Below are 14,136 nucleotides of genomic sequence, written 5' to 3'. Positions count from 1 at the left end.
CTCCGGGGCTGGGCAGGGGCACGAGTAGGACAAAGGGCCCTGTCCCGAATGCCCCACGGCAGGGTGGCCCTGCAGATAGGCTGGGTGGGGACAGCTCGGCAGCCCCCGGCGGCTCTTTATCTGCAGCCAGATAACGCTGCCCCACCGCTGTGGCACCCGGGGGTCCCTGCACCAGCTCCGCAGTGCTGGCCTGGGGGACGCTTGGGGTCCCTCTGCCCCCCTGGGGTGCAGGGCCATGGGGCAGGGCTGCCCTCGCGCGCCGTGGGTGCTGAGCAGACGCGGGGGCCAGCCCGGAAGGGGATAGTCCCATGGGGGTCACCTGGGGCTGGCCAGGCTTGGGGGACTCTTGGGGACACTTTGCCTGTGTCACTGCTCTGAGTGCTGGGGTGCCTTTGCCACAGTTTGGGGAGCACTACAGCCGCCCCCAGGACACCTCTGGGTGACAGCAGAAGCTGAAGACAGGAGGTGACTGTCCCTTGCAGTCACCGAGTCCTGGTGTCCTCTTGCCCAGGGGTGGGCTCATGCCAGGGCTTGTCCTTGTGCCACCTCCTGCCAGGGTCTGGCCAGGCTGGGGGGTGTGTGGGTGATGCTGCCCCTGTTCCTGTCACACAGAGGGGACAGTGGGTCTGGGGACACCTCGCATGGCAGGGCAGGGTCCCCTGATAGCCGGACGCTGCTGCTTATCAGGGTCCCCACGCAGACGGTCCCGGCGGGGGATTATCACCTCCCTGCAGGCGGCTTCCAGGAACATCCCTGCAAACAACCGGGCGCAATGGCAGGGCTCGCTGTGGGATGTGGCCCTGTGGGGACAGACAGGGCTGGGGACACGCGTGGCTGGGGGACGCGTATGACCAGGGTCATGCACAGGCAGGTGACACACGTAGCCAGGGGCTGCAGCCATTTGGGGACGCAGGTGGCCAGTGGACATCTAAGACGAGGGCCAAGCGCTATGAGGTGACACAGCCCTCTTGGGGACACACATGGCCAGGGGGGCATGTCCTTTGGGGACACACACCTGGGGGATACATCTCTCCAGAGGACACTTTTCCCTGAGGGGGGGACACATGCAGGCAGGGGACGTGTGATCCCAGGAGACATGTCCCTCCAGGGGGACAAATCCTTTTCGGGGTGGGATGGACACATCGCCAGGGGACACGTCCCTCAGGGGAGCACGTATCTTCAGGGGACACAGCGTTTTGGTGGCCACCCACCCTGGGAGGGGGACACAAGTTCCCTGCACACGTGTGCCTCATCTGGGGGTCCCTGCGCAGGGTGACCCCTGCACGCACATGTCCCCCCCACCACCACCACCCCAGCCCCCGTCCCTATGGGGCTGCCACCCTACCATGTCCAAACCCCCCCGTCCAGCAACTGGGAGCCGGTTTGCTCCCAGTTTGGGGACCCCCACCTATGGGGAGGCACCATCTTGGTGACCACAGGGGTCAAGGCGGGGGGACGGGGGGGTTGCGGGGGGCCACCCGCAACCCCCCCGTCCCCAAGAGGCTGGGAGGAGCTCTTTGGGGCTGTGCCCCCCCCCCTCCGTCCAGCTGTGCAGTGCAGATGTGAGATATGCAGATGAGACAGAGCAGGTTTTATAAGGCGGGTGCGGACCCAGCACCCCGCAAAGTCCCGGTGCCACCCCCGGAGGTAAGTGCCACCTCCTGGGGAGCTCCTGTCCTGCTCTGAGGTGGTGGGACATGAGGGGGGGACACAAGGAGAGGGTAGGGGGGATGTTGGGGTCAGGGGGCTACTGGGAACCTCAGTTCTGCTCTGGGGTGGTGGGATGGGGGGGATAAGGAGGGGCTAGGGGGGTGCTGGGGTGGGGAGGCTGTTGGGAGCCTTCATGCCGCTCTGGGACAACAGGACCGAGGGGACAGGGGGGACAAGGAGGGGGTAGGGGGGATGTTGGGGTCAGGGGGCTATTGGGAGCCTCCATCCTGCTCCGGGGTGGTGGGACGGGGGGGACAAGGAGGGGGTAGGGGGGATGCTGGGATGGAGAAGCCACCGAGAGCCTCTGTCCTGCTCCGGGGTGGTGGGACTGGGGGGGGGGGGATAAAGAGAGGGTAGGAGGGATGCGGGTGTGGGAAAGCCATTGGAAGCCTCCATCCTGCTCCAGGGCAGCGGGATCCGGGGGGGACAGGGATGGGGTAGGGGGGCGCTGGGATGGGGAGTCCGTCAAGAGCCTCTGTCCTGCTCTGGGGCGGTGGGACCAGGGGGATAAGGATGGGGAAGGGGGGATGCTCGGGGAGGGGGGGGGAGGTGGTGGCCCTGGTTCTGTGCTCCCTAACGGTGCTTTGCCCCCGTGCAGGCGCTGCTCTGCGTCCATCCCCCCCCCCGGCACGCTGCCGGCTGCCCCGGGCAGGATATCATCGTATACTGTAAGTTGGCTATGAGACACTACAGTATAGATGATGTACTCCTCCGAGCGGCAACCCCCGACGCCACGTGGGACCACGACGACGCGGGACCGGGGGACACGGGGCTGGGACGTGGGAGGCGGGAGCGGAGGGACAGGCTCGGGGGTGTATGGGGTGGGGAGGTTGGGGGGCACGGGGGCACCCCAAGGTGCGGGCGGCTCCGGGCGCAGCCAGGGACACGCAGCCGGCGGGGAAACCGTTACCATTACTGAGTTTAGTAATGGTAACGGTTCTGCCGACGGTTGGGCACGCGGCATGGCACGGCACGGCACGGCATGGCACGGACACGGCGATGGATCCCGGGGATCGGGCACAGGACAATAAAGGGGGTTACGGCACAGCGTCTCTGTCTCTCCTTCCTCGCATCCCGTGGGGGCTCCGGGCCCAGGCGGGGCTGGGTCACTGGGTGTACTGGGGGGCTCAGGGGTATACTGGGGGGCTCAGGGGTGCACTGGGCGCAGGAGACAGGGAACCCGGGGGTGCATTTGGGTGCAGGGGGGCACAGAGGTCCCTTGGGGTCCACCCCAGGGGGTGGAGGGGCATTGGAGTGCATTGGGGTGGATTGCAGGGGGTACTGTGGTGAACTGGGAGGCACCGGGGTGAACTGGGAGGCACCGGGGTGTGTTGTGGGGGAACAGAGGACATTTGGGGTGTATTGCAGGGGGTACTGGGGTGAACTGGGAGGCACTGGGGTGTGTTGTGGGGGGACAGGGGAGACTTGGGGAGCATCGGGGTACATTGCAGGGGGTACTGGGGAGGACTGGGAGGCACTGGGGTGAACTGGGAGGCAGCACTGGGGTGTGTTGTGGGGGAACAGAGGACATTTGGGGTGTATTGCAGGGGGTACTGGGGTGAACTGGGAGGCACTGGGGTGTGTTGTGGGGGGACAGGGGAGACTTGGGGAGCATCGGGGTGCGTTGCAGGGGGAACACGGGGATGCACAGGGTGGCATCGAAGGAGGGGAACTGGGAGCACTGGGGCTTGCTGGGGAGCACAGAAGAGGAGCCAGATGCATGGGGTGGGTTGCGGGGGCCACTGGGCAGACTGGGGTGCACTGGGCTGGACTGGGGAGTGTTGTAGAGGACACTGGGCACACTGGGGTGTGTGACAGGGGGCACTGGGACACACTGGGCTGTGGGAGCACTGGGCTGTGTGTCAGGCACACTGGGAGCACTGGGAGCATTGGGAGCACTGGGCTGTGTGGTGGGGCACTGGGAGCACTGAGAGCATTGGGAGCATTGGGACAACTGGGAGTGCTGGGGTGCGTGTCAGGGCACTGGGAGCACTGGGAGCATTGGGAGCACCGGGACAACTGGGAGTGCTGGGGTGTGTGGCGGGGCACTGGGAGCACTGGGAGCACTGGGCTGTGTGGTGGAGCATTGGGAGCACCAGGGTGTGTGGCAGGGCACTGGGAGCATTGGGAGCACTGGGAGCACTGGAAGCTCTGGGGTGCATTGTGGGGCACTGGGAGCACTGGGAGCTCTGGGGTGCATTGTGGGGCACTGGGAGCACTGGGAGCACTGGAAGCTCTGGGGTGCATTGTGGGGCACTGGGAGCACTGGGAGCACTGGGAGCTCTGGGGTGCGTTGCAGGGCACTGGGATCACTGGGAGCGCTGCTGTGCCTGGCGGAGCCGGCAGGGGGCGCTCCCACACCCCCGCCCGGCCCCGCCCCTGCCCCGTCCGCTTCCTCCCCACAACCCCCTGCGGCGGGGAGCGGCGCGCTGCTCCCGCCCGCCCCCTCTCTATGCTCCCCCGCTTTGCGCCAATGAGGGCGGGCGCCGCTCGCGTTCCCGGCCTGCCCCGCGGCGGGGCAACATGGCGGCGCCCGGCGGCCTGGCGGCGGCTCGGGCCGTGCGCTGGGCCCTGAGGGCCGCCGCGGCGGGGCCGCTCTTGCCGGGCTCAGGTGAGGCGGGCGCGGCTGGGGCCGCGGCCTTGCTCCGGGGGCGGTCGGGGTTGTTCGGCGGCGGGAGTGAGGTCGGAGCCGCGGCGGGGCACGTTTCCGAGGCGAGCCTGTGTGCGACGCCGCTGCGGAGCGGGAGCGTGAGGCCGGGGCGGGCCGAGGTCGGTGCTCCGGGGCCGGTCCAGGAACCTTGGGTGAGGGGGGAGCGCTGCCCGGATGCTGCAGGGTAGGGAGAAGAGGGACGAAACGATTTTGGGGCGTTTTCGGTACGTGTGGTTATTCAATATCTGCAGCGTTTGCTGCTGCTGTCTTTCCAGCGCGTCTCCTGGAGAGCTGCATCCCGCGGGCCACCGTGCTCCCTGCCCGCTGGAGCGGGAGCAGCTCGGCACTAGGCAGCATCCTGGGCATCCCCGCCGAGAAGCCGAGTGACGCCCTGGGCCAGCACCCGCCGCCTGTTGCCACCAGCAAAAGTGAGTGGTACCAGCTGCTACCCAGGTCCTGGTGCTGGGACCGGCGCTTCTGACCCCCTGTGGGATTTAGCAACGTTCAAGCTCCTTATTTCCCCCGGCAGAGGAGCAAGACCGCCTGTTACAGAATCAGCCTGACCAGCCGCAGAACCCCAAGGTTTTAAGAATTGCCATCATCGGAGCACCCAATGCTGGGAAGTCCACGCTCTCTAATCAGCTCTTGGGCAGAAAGGTAAAGCTGGGGTGGGACAAGTTCAGGCTGCTAAATAGCTTATTTGACATATTCTGGACGTGTAACAAGTTTGATTTCTTACAGGTTTTCCCTGTCTCTCGAAAAGTGCACACAACCCGATGCAAAGCCCGAGGTGTTGTCACGTATGAGGACACACAGCTGGTAAGCTTCCAGACCTGCCCCTGCCTGGGACAGTGAGGAGCGTTAGCCAGAAAGTGCAGGACTTTCTCATTTTTGTTTTGTGTGGTCACTTCTAATTGCACAAATGCAAGTTTTAGCTTGGTCGGTATCTTACAAGATCTGTATTTTCTCTTTCTAGATCATTCTGGACACACCTGGCCTCACTAGTCCCCTTAAAGCCAAAAGGTATCACTGCCGTTGTGGGAAGAGCAGGGGGGGATCCTGTCCATCAAAGTTTGATAAAACTGGAGAGTGATTTTCACTGTCCAAAGTTTGTAAAACAGGAGTGGACTTTTTTTAGTCTTAAGAAATTAAGTATTTTAGTATATTTTTAGTCTTATTTTGGTCTCTGAACGTTTTTATTGTTGCAATTTCAGTAGCACACAGAGCCTGTGGGAATCCCTTGGGGGATGTCACGGCCCATAAAACAGCTTTGTGTCTTTGGAATGATGGAAAACACTGTTTTCTCCCCTTTGGAGGAGAAGGAAGACGATTGTGATTTGAGTGTGTCTGGCTTACCCATTTGCATTTGTCTTTCAGACATAAATTAGATGAAGCCATGCTGACAGACCCATGGGACAGCATGAAACATGCGGATTTAGGTGGGTACTCAACTCTTCTTGGATCAAACCAAACCCTTTATCTGCCACATAAGTTTACAGCCCTATGGCTGTGGTATCTGGATGTTTACTGGGCGGCAAAGGCAGTTCTGGGAGCGTGAACTAGGAGGGAGAAGAGAAAAGCAGTGAAAATATTTGAAATATTGAGCCAAGGAGGGGATAAGAATTGCCTGGTGCCAAGGGGGGAGGCAGCTTGGGTTAATAATTGGGCTTGGATGTTGAGTTTTACTATGTGTGATGTTATTAGGATGGCAGGTATAAACTGCATTTTATTGTTTTATCAAATAAAACACTCTTTTTTTTGGTTCCATCTGCATGCTGTGCTGTAGAAGAGAGAGAAGCAGCAGCAGGAGGGAAGCGATTCAACCGTAGGCTGTAGAGAATCTGAAAAATAACCCCAACTATTTAGAACATGCAGATTCATCATATTTCCCTCCCTCTTTTCTGGCAGTTCTGGTTTTAGTGGATGTGTCAGATCACTGGACACGAAACTGTCTTAGCAAGGAGGTGCTGCAGTGTCTTTCTGAGTTTCCTGAGATCCCCAGTGTCCTGGTTCTGAACAAGGTAAGTGAGGAGCTTGTTCTTTCTACCTTCTACAGTCCGTTACACCAGTGTTTTCAGATAGTACCTGGCATCAGCAGCAATGTGTTTTCAGGTCACTGAGTCTGAAAAAGTTAAAAAACACCAGTTTCACTCTCTGCTCCAGGATATTTAAGTGTGTATGTATGTATACATGTTACATGCCCACATATCTCTGAAGCTATGTGCTGCAGTCTGGCGTTTAAATCAGCCTGGGAAGAGGAGCTGGCACCGCGGTGGGGTTGGCCGACAAGAATCTCAGCAGAGCTGACAGAGGAGGTGTTGCCGTCAAGTTAACAGTGTTTGGACAAACTGTACTGTAACTGCCGATGCACTCTGGTTTGGTTTCTGGTCAGCAAACTGTCTGGACAAGAAGCCTTATCCTGCAGCAGCTACCTCCCCTGGGTGGTTTCTTCTGTCTCCTTTGGATCCAGGGTCCAGCTGCCAACCTCATTTCAGACAAATTCCTGACATTTCTCTCTCATATTAGGTGGATCTGCTGAAGAAGAAGTACATCCTGCTGGAACTAGTAACTGAACTAACAGAGGGAATTGTAAATGGAAGGAAACTGGAAGCGAGATCTGCGTTTGAACATAATTCCAGTTCTTCAGCAAAGCCTCCTCTTCAGATCACTCAGGCTTCTCCACCTGAGAACAGGGCCCGTGAGCCTCACTGTCTGCAGGAAACAGGTCAAGCCCAAGAAGGCTGTAGCTCGGACAACAGTGGTGATACGAGGGCTTCTGAGTCCAGTCTTGTCGCAGAAGCAGCACAAGGGCCAAACCGCTATGGACCCAGAGATCTAAAAAATATGAAAGGCTGGCCGTGCTTCCAGGAGATTTTCATGCTGGCAGCTCTCCGTGGGGAGGAGGTGGATACGCTCAAGGTAACTGCAGTCTGAACTTCTTTTACGCTTTGAGGCTATCGTGCTCTTACCCTTCTGGGACCTTGGTGCTTCATACTGAGCTTCAGCTCCTGCGAGGAAGTAGCAGAGCTGCTGATCTTGGCCTGGGGTGTGAGGGGAAGTGTCACCTGTCGACGTGGAGTATGTCTGTAATGTATCTCCAGAATTTTCTGTAGGGGACTCTTACTTGAGGCTCTCCAAATAGCATCCTGTTCATAATGTTGAAGCCACCCAACACATTATCTTTCAGCTGCAAGTGACGCTATGGGCTTTTATAACTCATACAAATGGCTCTAGGGAGTTGTGACCTTTTGGCGGGGTTTGAGTTTCAGAAGCTTCCCTTTCTCCTTTCCCCACCAAAGATACCGAACTACTGCCCTGATGCCTGACTAGCAGCAGCATCCACATAGTGACATGCTGTAAGATGAGGGCGGGGGTTGGTGGCACCGCGAGTGGTACGTGACAGCTGATGGGTGTGATGTGTATTTTGTGCCCGCAGCGGTACCTCCTGATGCATGCCAAGCCAGGCCCTTGGGAGTTTCACAGCGAGGTCTTGACCAGCCAGTCACCTCAAGAGATCTGCGATAATATCATCCGCGAGAAGCTACTGGAGTACCTGCCACTGGAAGTGCCCTATGGCGTGACTCAGGTGGGAAGCACACACAAGCACGCTTACCTTTGAGCTATTTTAATGGAAATATCAGACTACGTGATGAGAATCCCTTTGTTTGAACTTGAAACTCTTTGCAGGCCGCATGGGGTGGCTTGGGACTTGCATGTCAGGTGCTGTGAGACCCTTTGTGTGTCTGAAGGGGGGGCCACCCTTGTGTGCTCGTGTCAGGGAGCCGCGGAGGTGTCTCTGAGGGAGTGGCGTTTGCTGTTCCTGAGGCGCTTTGCAGAACTGCTGAGTGTGTGCTTGCTGTTACAGGTGACTGAGATATGGGAGGAAGGACCGAGCGGGGAGCTCCTTATCGTGCAGAACCTCTTGGTCCCAAGGAAGTCTCATATGGTGAGTAACAGAAGAGAGATGGGGCTCTGGGGAGCGTGAAAGGAGGTTCCCTAGGTCCATGTGCATCCTTGCTGTGATCCCCTCTCCCTCAGTTGTGGGGTCTCTGATGGGGAAGAGCCAGGTGCCCGATGCAGTCACAGGCTGTTCAGTAACAGCTTCTGCCTTTCTAAAGTGACCGCTTGCCCATGGTTTGATCTTGGGGTTTCCCTAACTGCTGTATCCCCTTTGATTGCTTCTCTGGCTGCACTGTTTTCTTGCGTGATTCCTCCCCACTGTTAAGCGGTGTAAGGATGAGTATGATGATCTTCTCTCTGGGTTTTGATACAGGTGATGTTGATCGGAAGAGGAGGTAAGGTTATCAGTAGGATTGCTCAGGAGGCTGGCCAGGACCTGATGAACGTTTTCCTGTGTGATGTCCGCTTGAAGCTCAAGGTGGATGTGAAGAGTTGAGCTCTTTGTGTATGTTTTAACAGCCCATGAGCTCTTTGGTCATGCAGAGAAACCGGTCCCATTTTTCCCTGTGGATATCTCGGCACCTTTATTCAATTCAGAAACAGAGGATAATGGAATCAATATAGCGGGCTGAAGTAGAATGTATTATTCGTTGGGGGAATGGCCCAAACTGAAATAAAGTCTTCAGACCTTCTATGGCACCTTGTCTTGTGGAAGCTGGGGATGGACATCGGAGAAGGAGCTGCACATAAGACTCTAGTACTGCGTTTACAGCGCTGTCATCCACTTCTCTGGGGCTCTGTCCTGCGTCCTTGCTGTCAAGTGTTTGTGCCTGGAAGTGCAGGAGCATCTCCTGTCTTTTAGCGGACAAAGGGTTGCAGTGAAGAATTACCAGCACACAGTTTATCATCTCCTCTGAAGGCTGAATGACTCTAGTGGTGGTCGTGCAGGAGGAAGAGGCTACCCCCACCCGCACGGTGGTCTCACGTCGGCTTTGCTCCCTGTCCCGGTGAAGTTCATGGTGTGAATGTATGACCATGTAGGGAGTCCGTGTTGCCCAGGCAGCCTGAGTTGGAGGGGTTTGCTGGCTAACAGAAATGACTGGGTGTGACAGAAGGAGCTCTTAAGCTCTCTGTAGATCGTAAAGGCCAGTGGTTTCCAACTCCTGTGTGGGAGCCCTGCCCACAGGCTCGCGTGCACCATCCTCTTAGATGACTGCCAGCTGCTGCTTTCATTTTGACCTCTTCTGTGCATTAATTTGTAAAAACGCTCGTTTCTTCTCTTTCCCCTGTCATCCTTTCCTCCAACTTGCTCAGCGGTTCACTGCTCCTGGCATGTAATACTTGCTCCAGAGGGATGGGTCTGATCATAAACTCTTCTGAGTGGATTTCTGGAGAAGCAGAGAAGTGGAACCGTGATCAGTTCTTGGTGTGTGTATGGGCTGCTTCTCTGACCAACAGTGAGAGGAGCAGGGAGGTCGGAGAATGGGCTTGTGAATGTTTGCTGGAGCATATTAATCGGAAAGGGAAATAGAGCAGGGAATAGGTGTCTTTCTGCCTTTCCACATCTTGTTTCTGGTGCCCGGTGGGGTTCTGTGCCTGTCCACCCCTCTGGATGTTTGGCTAATGAATGAATGTTGGGTGGTTTGGTCTGAAGATGCCGCTAGCAGCATCTCATAGATGCTTACCTCTTCAGAAGAACTTGTTCGTCATGCAAAGCCAGAGTGGACGCCCTTTCTTAGGAAGTTGAATAGTTTATTGCACCAACGTTACTGTAAAGTCATTGCACCAGCATTGCAGACACAAACGTAGAGGCTGTCGCAGCTGAAGAAAAGCCCAAAGTGGCAAGAGCAGTTGGATGTGGGAGCTTGAGTTCTGTCTCTGTACACTGCTGTGCTCAGGTGTTTGGAGCACTGGGCAGCTTCCTGCCAGAAAGGCAGGTAAATCCCATGTGCTGTTACAAATTAAGATCCCTGAGCGAGGAGAACACAGGCTGCTGGTCCGACAGTTAAATGAGGAGATCTGGTAGGGTCTGCTGGGGACCCTTCTCCTGCCTGGAACCCAAACTTGTGGAGCAAATCGTGTGCCCACCGTCAAGAAGATGCTTTACCAGCACTGGCAAAAGCCGGTGTCTGGGCTGCTGGAGGATTCTGCCGTCAGGAACGCAGGATCACCTGAAAGCCGGGTTGGGAAGCCTCCAGAGCGTGGCCTTGCTGCCCCTGAGCAGGGGACACTGTGGTCCCTTGAATGTTTCTATGCGACTTTTGTAATTTCCTTGCAATAAAATGAGGTCCCAGCACAAGCAATTGTTCTCCTCTCCTTTCTTCTTCCCTGTCAGGCAGACCTCGCAGCCACCACCTTCCATCCGTTTTATTCCAGCTAAAACCAGGATGCTTTTATGTCTTTCCTCCTTTCTTCCCAGCCAAGCTTAGATCCCGTTTCCCAGCCCGTGGCTTCTGAAGGTTACACCTTGGAAGAAAGCTTGGGTAAGCATGCTTTGAGGGGTCGGAGGTGTTTCATCGGGTGGAGGAGGTACAAGGGGGGGCCTCTATGCAGGCAGAGGTCGGGATCGTAGAATGGTTTGGGTTGGAAGGGACCTTGAAGACCACCCAGTGCCACCCCCTGCCCTGGGCAGGGACACCTCCCACCAGCCCAGGTTGCTCCAAGCCCCGTCCAACCTGGCCTTGAACCCCTCCAGGGATGGGGCAGCCACAGCTTCTCTGGGCAACCTGGGCCAGGGGCTCAGCACCCTCGCAGCAAAGAATTTCTTCCTAATATCTCATCTAAATCTACCCTTTTTCGGTTTAAAACTGTTACCCTTCATCCTATCGCTACATGCCCACGTAAGAAGTCCCTCCCCATCTTTCTTGTAGGCCCCCTTCTGCAGAGCCTCGTACCAGGCTCCTTCCCAAAGGGATGGAGCTGAGCGCCTGGTGCCGTGGCTGGTGTTGGGGGCGATGGAAGTGCTCCAGGTGTGGGAAGGAGTGAAGTCATAGAACTATGGAATGGTTTGGGTTGGAAAGAACCTTAAACATCATCCAGTTCCAATGCCCCTGCCATGGGCAGGGACACCTCCCACGGGGCCAGGTTGCTCAAGAAATCTCTTGCCTTCTCCCATTAATAATGAAGTTTGGAAGTCTCTCCTGTTAATGAGGTTTGATAATTAGGTTAATTAACACATGGCAAGCTGATGGCGTTGCTGGAAACCCACTTTCCTCCGGCTGGGGGCTGTGTGTGTGTGTTTTAATTGACTTGAGGGACAATTGTTTGTTGGGATAATCCTTGTTATCAATACAGGCTGGAGGATGATGTGATAGAGCAGCCCTGCGGAAAAGGACTTGGGGGTCCTGGTGGGTGAGAAGTTGGACATGAGCCAACAATGTGCGCTCGCAGCCCAGAAGGCCAGTCGCATCCTGGGCTGCATCAAAAGAACCGTGGCCAGCAGACCCAGAGAGGGGACTCTGCCCCTCTGCTCTCGTGAGACCCGACCTGGAGTACCGTGTCCAGCTCTGGAGCCCTCAGCACAAGCAGGACATGGACCTGTTGGAACGGGGCCAAAGGAGGCCACGAAGATGATCCGAGGGCTGGAGCCCCTCTGCTGTGAGGACAGGCTGAGAGAGCTGGGGGGGTTCAGCCTGGAGAAGAGAAGGCTCCGGGGAGACCTTCCAGCCCCTGAAGGGGGCCTACAGGAAAGCTGGGGAGGGGCTGTTTGCGAGGGCATGTAGCCATAGGACAAGGGGCAACGGTTTTAAACGAGAGCAGGGTGGGTTTAGATGAGCCATTAGGAAGAAGTTCTGTCCACTGAGGGTGGTGAGACACTGGCCCAGGTTGCCCAGAGAGGTGGCGGAGGCCCCGTCCCTGGAGACACGCAAGGCCAGGCTGGATGAGGCTCTGAGCAACCTGATCTAGTGGAAGATGTCCCTGCTCACTGCGGGGGGGGTTGGACTAGCTGGCCTTTAGAGGTCCCTTCCCACCCAACGCATCCTGTGATTCGGGAAGGCGGGGGGAGGGTGGTCGTCGAAGCTTTCTTGGTCTGGGTATCACGGGGGCTGGGGCTGAACCTCCCCCCCCTCGCCCTCCATCGCCCGGTGCTCGGCGCTGTACGTTCCTAGGGGGCGCCACCAGGGGGCGCCGCGGCGCGGCGCTCCCCGCGTTGGGGCGGGGGGGGGGGAACGACGAAGCCGCGCACGCGCAGCGGGCGGTGGGGCGGTGGGGCGGTTGGCGCGCGTGCGCGGGAGCGGCTGGCGCAGCCACCACGGCGAGAGCGGGCGGGCGGCGGCGGCGGCGGCGGCGGCGGCGGCTGAGGAGAAGAAGAACGGCGGGGCCGGTACGGGCACAGCGGCGGCGGCGCCATGAGGCCCGGGCAGGGGCACCGAGAGTAAGTACTGAGTGGGCCGGACAGACGCCTACGCGGGGTGGCCCGGCCGGTGCGGCCCACCCCCCCCCCCCCCCCGCCTCATTGTCCTTCCCGGGTGTCCCCTCCCCCCATCCTCTGAGGCGGCGTGAGGTAACCCCGCTGTCGCGACCCTCCGTCAGTCACGACAGCGCTGCGTGGCCGCTCCCGGGAGGCGACTGAGGGACGGGACGCGGCGACGGCTCTGCCGTCGCCGCGTCCCGTCCCTCAGTCGCCTCCCGGGAGCGGCCCCGGCCCACCCGCCTCGTCCTTGTGAGGAGATGAGGGGGGGAGCCGCCAGCCCCCCATAGCCCCTCTGCCACTCAGAGCCTTCAGTCCCTTTCCCTCACCTATCAAAGAGGCAGCGGGAATCGCGATAGTACGCCAGGCGTCGCGACAGAGAAATGCCTTCAGGGGGGAAAAGGCGTGTTTGGAGGGGAGGTGGGGTTGGGGGGGGGGGTGTGGGGGGATTGCCATCGCGATGTGTGCAAAATCCTTTGTGTAATTCCCAAGAAAAGTGTCCTTTTTTTTTCCCCAAGAGGTGTCGTTAATAAATTTCTGGTATTTCTGATTTCCCAACCATTTTTTTTCCGAGCATCTTAACACAGGCGTGAAGAGAACGGCAGAGCTTGACTTATCTCTTTTTCGGTCCACTCGTGCAAGCCAAAGTACTTAAATGCTTTTGGTTATGCAGCATATGATCTTCCCAGAGCAGCACCTGCGAGGGCTTACGGATGCATTTTATCCTTCTCTTGGTATCTCCTCTAATCACTTGGGTACAACTTTTAGGATAAATTGCAGATGCAGGTTAGTTAGCTCAGTAATAATTCATCGCACTCAGTCCTTGCCACAGTCCTTAATTTTTCTTTCTTTAATCACGTCTAACACCTCGAAAGAAAACATAAAGTTTATTTGGAAAACTTTTTGCAACAATACTTTTACCTCTTTACTGCCCAAACCCAGCTCTTTGTTGCGCTGGTCGCCGCAGGAGAGCACGCTCTCGGTGGATGAGGTTGGGTTCCCGAGTGATGTCATTTGTGCTGGAGCAACGGTGATGACTTTGTGATTGAATAAATCCTACTGGACGTGTCGGGCTTCGTGATTTTCTGTGCGCGCGCTGTAGAAACTTCGTCTGATTCAGCAGCCGGCTGAGAAAATTCTGTGATCGGTGCTACGTAGGCAGTAAGGGAATATAGTGATGATAGCTGCTTTTTCCTTTTCAGCGCATGTATTTCTGTATTTTTTCCACCTAAAGAATTTGAACTTGTTAGAGTAAATACATAAAGCAGTGGGGAAAACTGCCGTTGAAGCATATTACAGATACTAGAGGTGGATAGAGCAGGGTCTCACAGGCAGCAGCCTGGGGAGTGGAGGATGCATGGAGAGAGAGTAGAGGTGGGTCTGGTGTCCTATAAAGCCAGTCCAGAGGGTCTGAAAACTCGGGGGGGGGGGAAAGCAGCAACAACAGAAATCAAGCAGCGGCAAA

At 57.4% G+C, this 14,136-nt stretch overlaps 2 protein-coding genes across 11 annotated transcripts in view; both read left to right on the top strand.

Annotated features, from left to right (window-relative positions):
• Positions 1-4,112: 4,112 nt before the first annotated feature.
• Positions 4,113-8,954, top strand: ERAL1 (Era like 12S mitochondrial rRNA chaperone 1). Of its 3 annotated transcripts, none has more exons than XM_074595053.1 (11): positions 4,113-4,321; positions 4,612-4,788; positions 4,890-5,017; positions 5,102-5,179; positions 5,337-5,383; positions 5,738-5,799; positions 6,269-6,381; positions 6,887-7,279; positions 7,797-7,946; positions 8,226-8,306; positions 8,634-8,954. In XM_074595053.1, the coding sequence occupies exons 1-11, from the start codon at positions 4,234-4,236 to the stop codon at positions 8,754-8,756; spliced, it is 1,440 nt and encodes a 479-aa protein (XP_074451154.1). In that variant the 5' UTR covers positions 4,113-4,233; the 3' UTR covers positions 8,757-8,954. The 3 variants fall into 3 exon arrangements, with proteins under 3 accessions (XP_074451154.1, XP_074451155.1, XP_074451156.1); XM_074595054.1 differs by having other exon boundaries at positions 4,150-4,321; positions 4,636-4,788; XM_074595055.1 differs by lacking the exon at positions 4,113-4,321 and adding an exon at positions 4,406-4,544 and having other exon boundaries at positions 4,636-4,788.
• A 3,506-nt stretch (positions 8,955-12,460) lies between these two features.
• Positions 12,461-14,136, top strand: part of FAM222B (family with sequence similarity 222 member B) — a 40,628-nt gene continuing 38,952 nt past the window's right edge. For 7 of the 8 annotated variants that reach the window (XR_012588350.1, XR_012588351.1, XM_074594859.1 and 4 more), the window contains exon 1: positions 12,478-12,635. The gene's annotated coding sequence lies outside the window, so the exon portion shown is untranslated. Of the gene's footprint in view, positions 12,636-14,136 lie in introns of all 8 variants that reach the window. The other variant, XM_074594862.1, reaches the window with a different exon arrangement.

This window comes from Larus michahellis, chromosome 7 (genome assembly GCF_964199755.1).
Source record: "Larus michahellis chromosome 7, bLarMic1.1, whole genome shotgun sequence".
NCBI lineage: Eukaryota > Metazoa > Chordata > Aves > Charadriiformes > Laridae > Larus > Larus michahellis.
Note: the sequence above shows the minus strand (reverse complement) of the source record. Positions and strands in the feature narration are given on the sequence as shown.

Excerpts from the sequence above, each read along its gene's own strand:
- ERAL1 (XM_074595053.1), top strand. The coding sequence starts at position 4,234 with ATGGCGGCGCCCGGCGGCCTGGCGGCGGCTCGGGCCGTGCGCTGGGCC. Across the intron at positions 4,322-4,611 it reads GCCGCTCTTGCCGGGCTCAG|CGTTTGCTGCTGCTGTCTTT; the intron begins GTGAGGCGGGCG and ends CAATATCTGCAG. Across the intron at positions 5,018-5,101 it reads ATCAGCTCTTGGGCAGAAAG|GTTTTCCCTGTCTCTCGAAA; the intron begins GTAAAGCTGGGG and ends GATTTCTTACAG.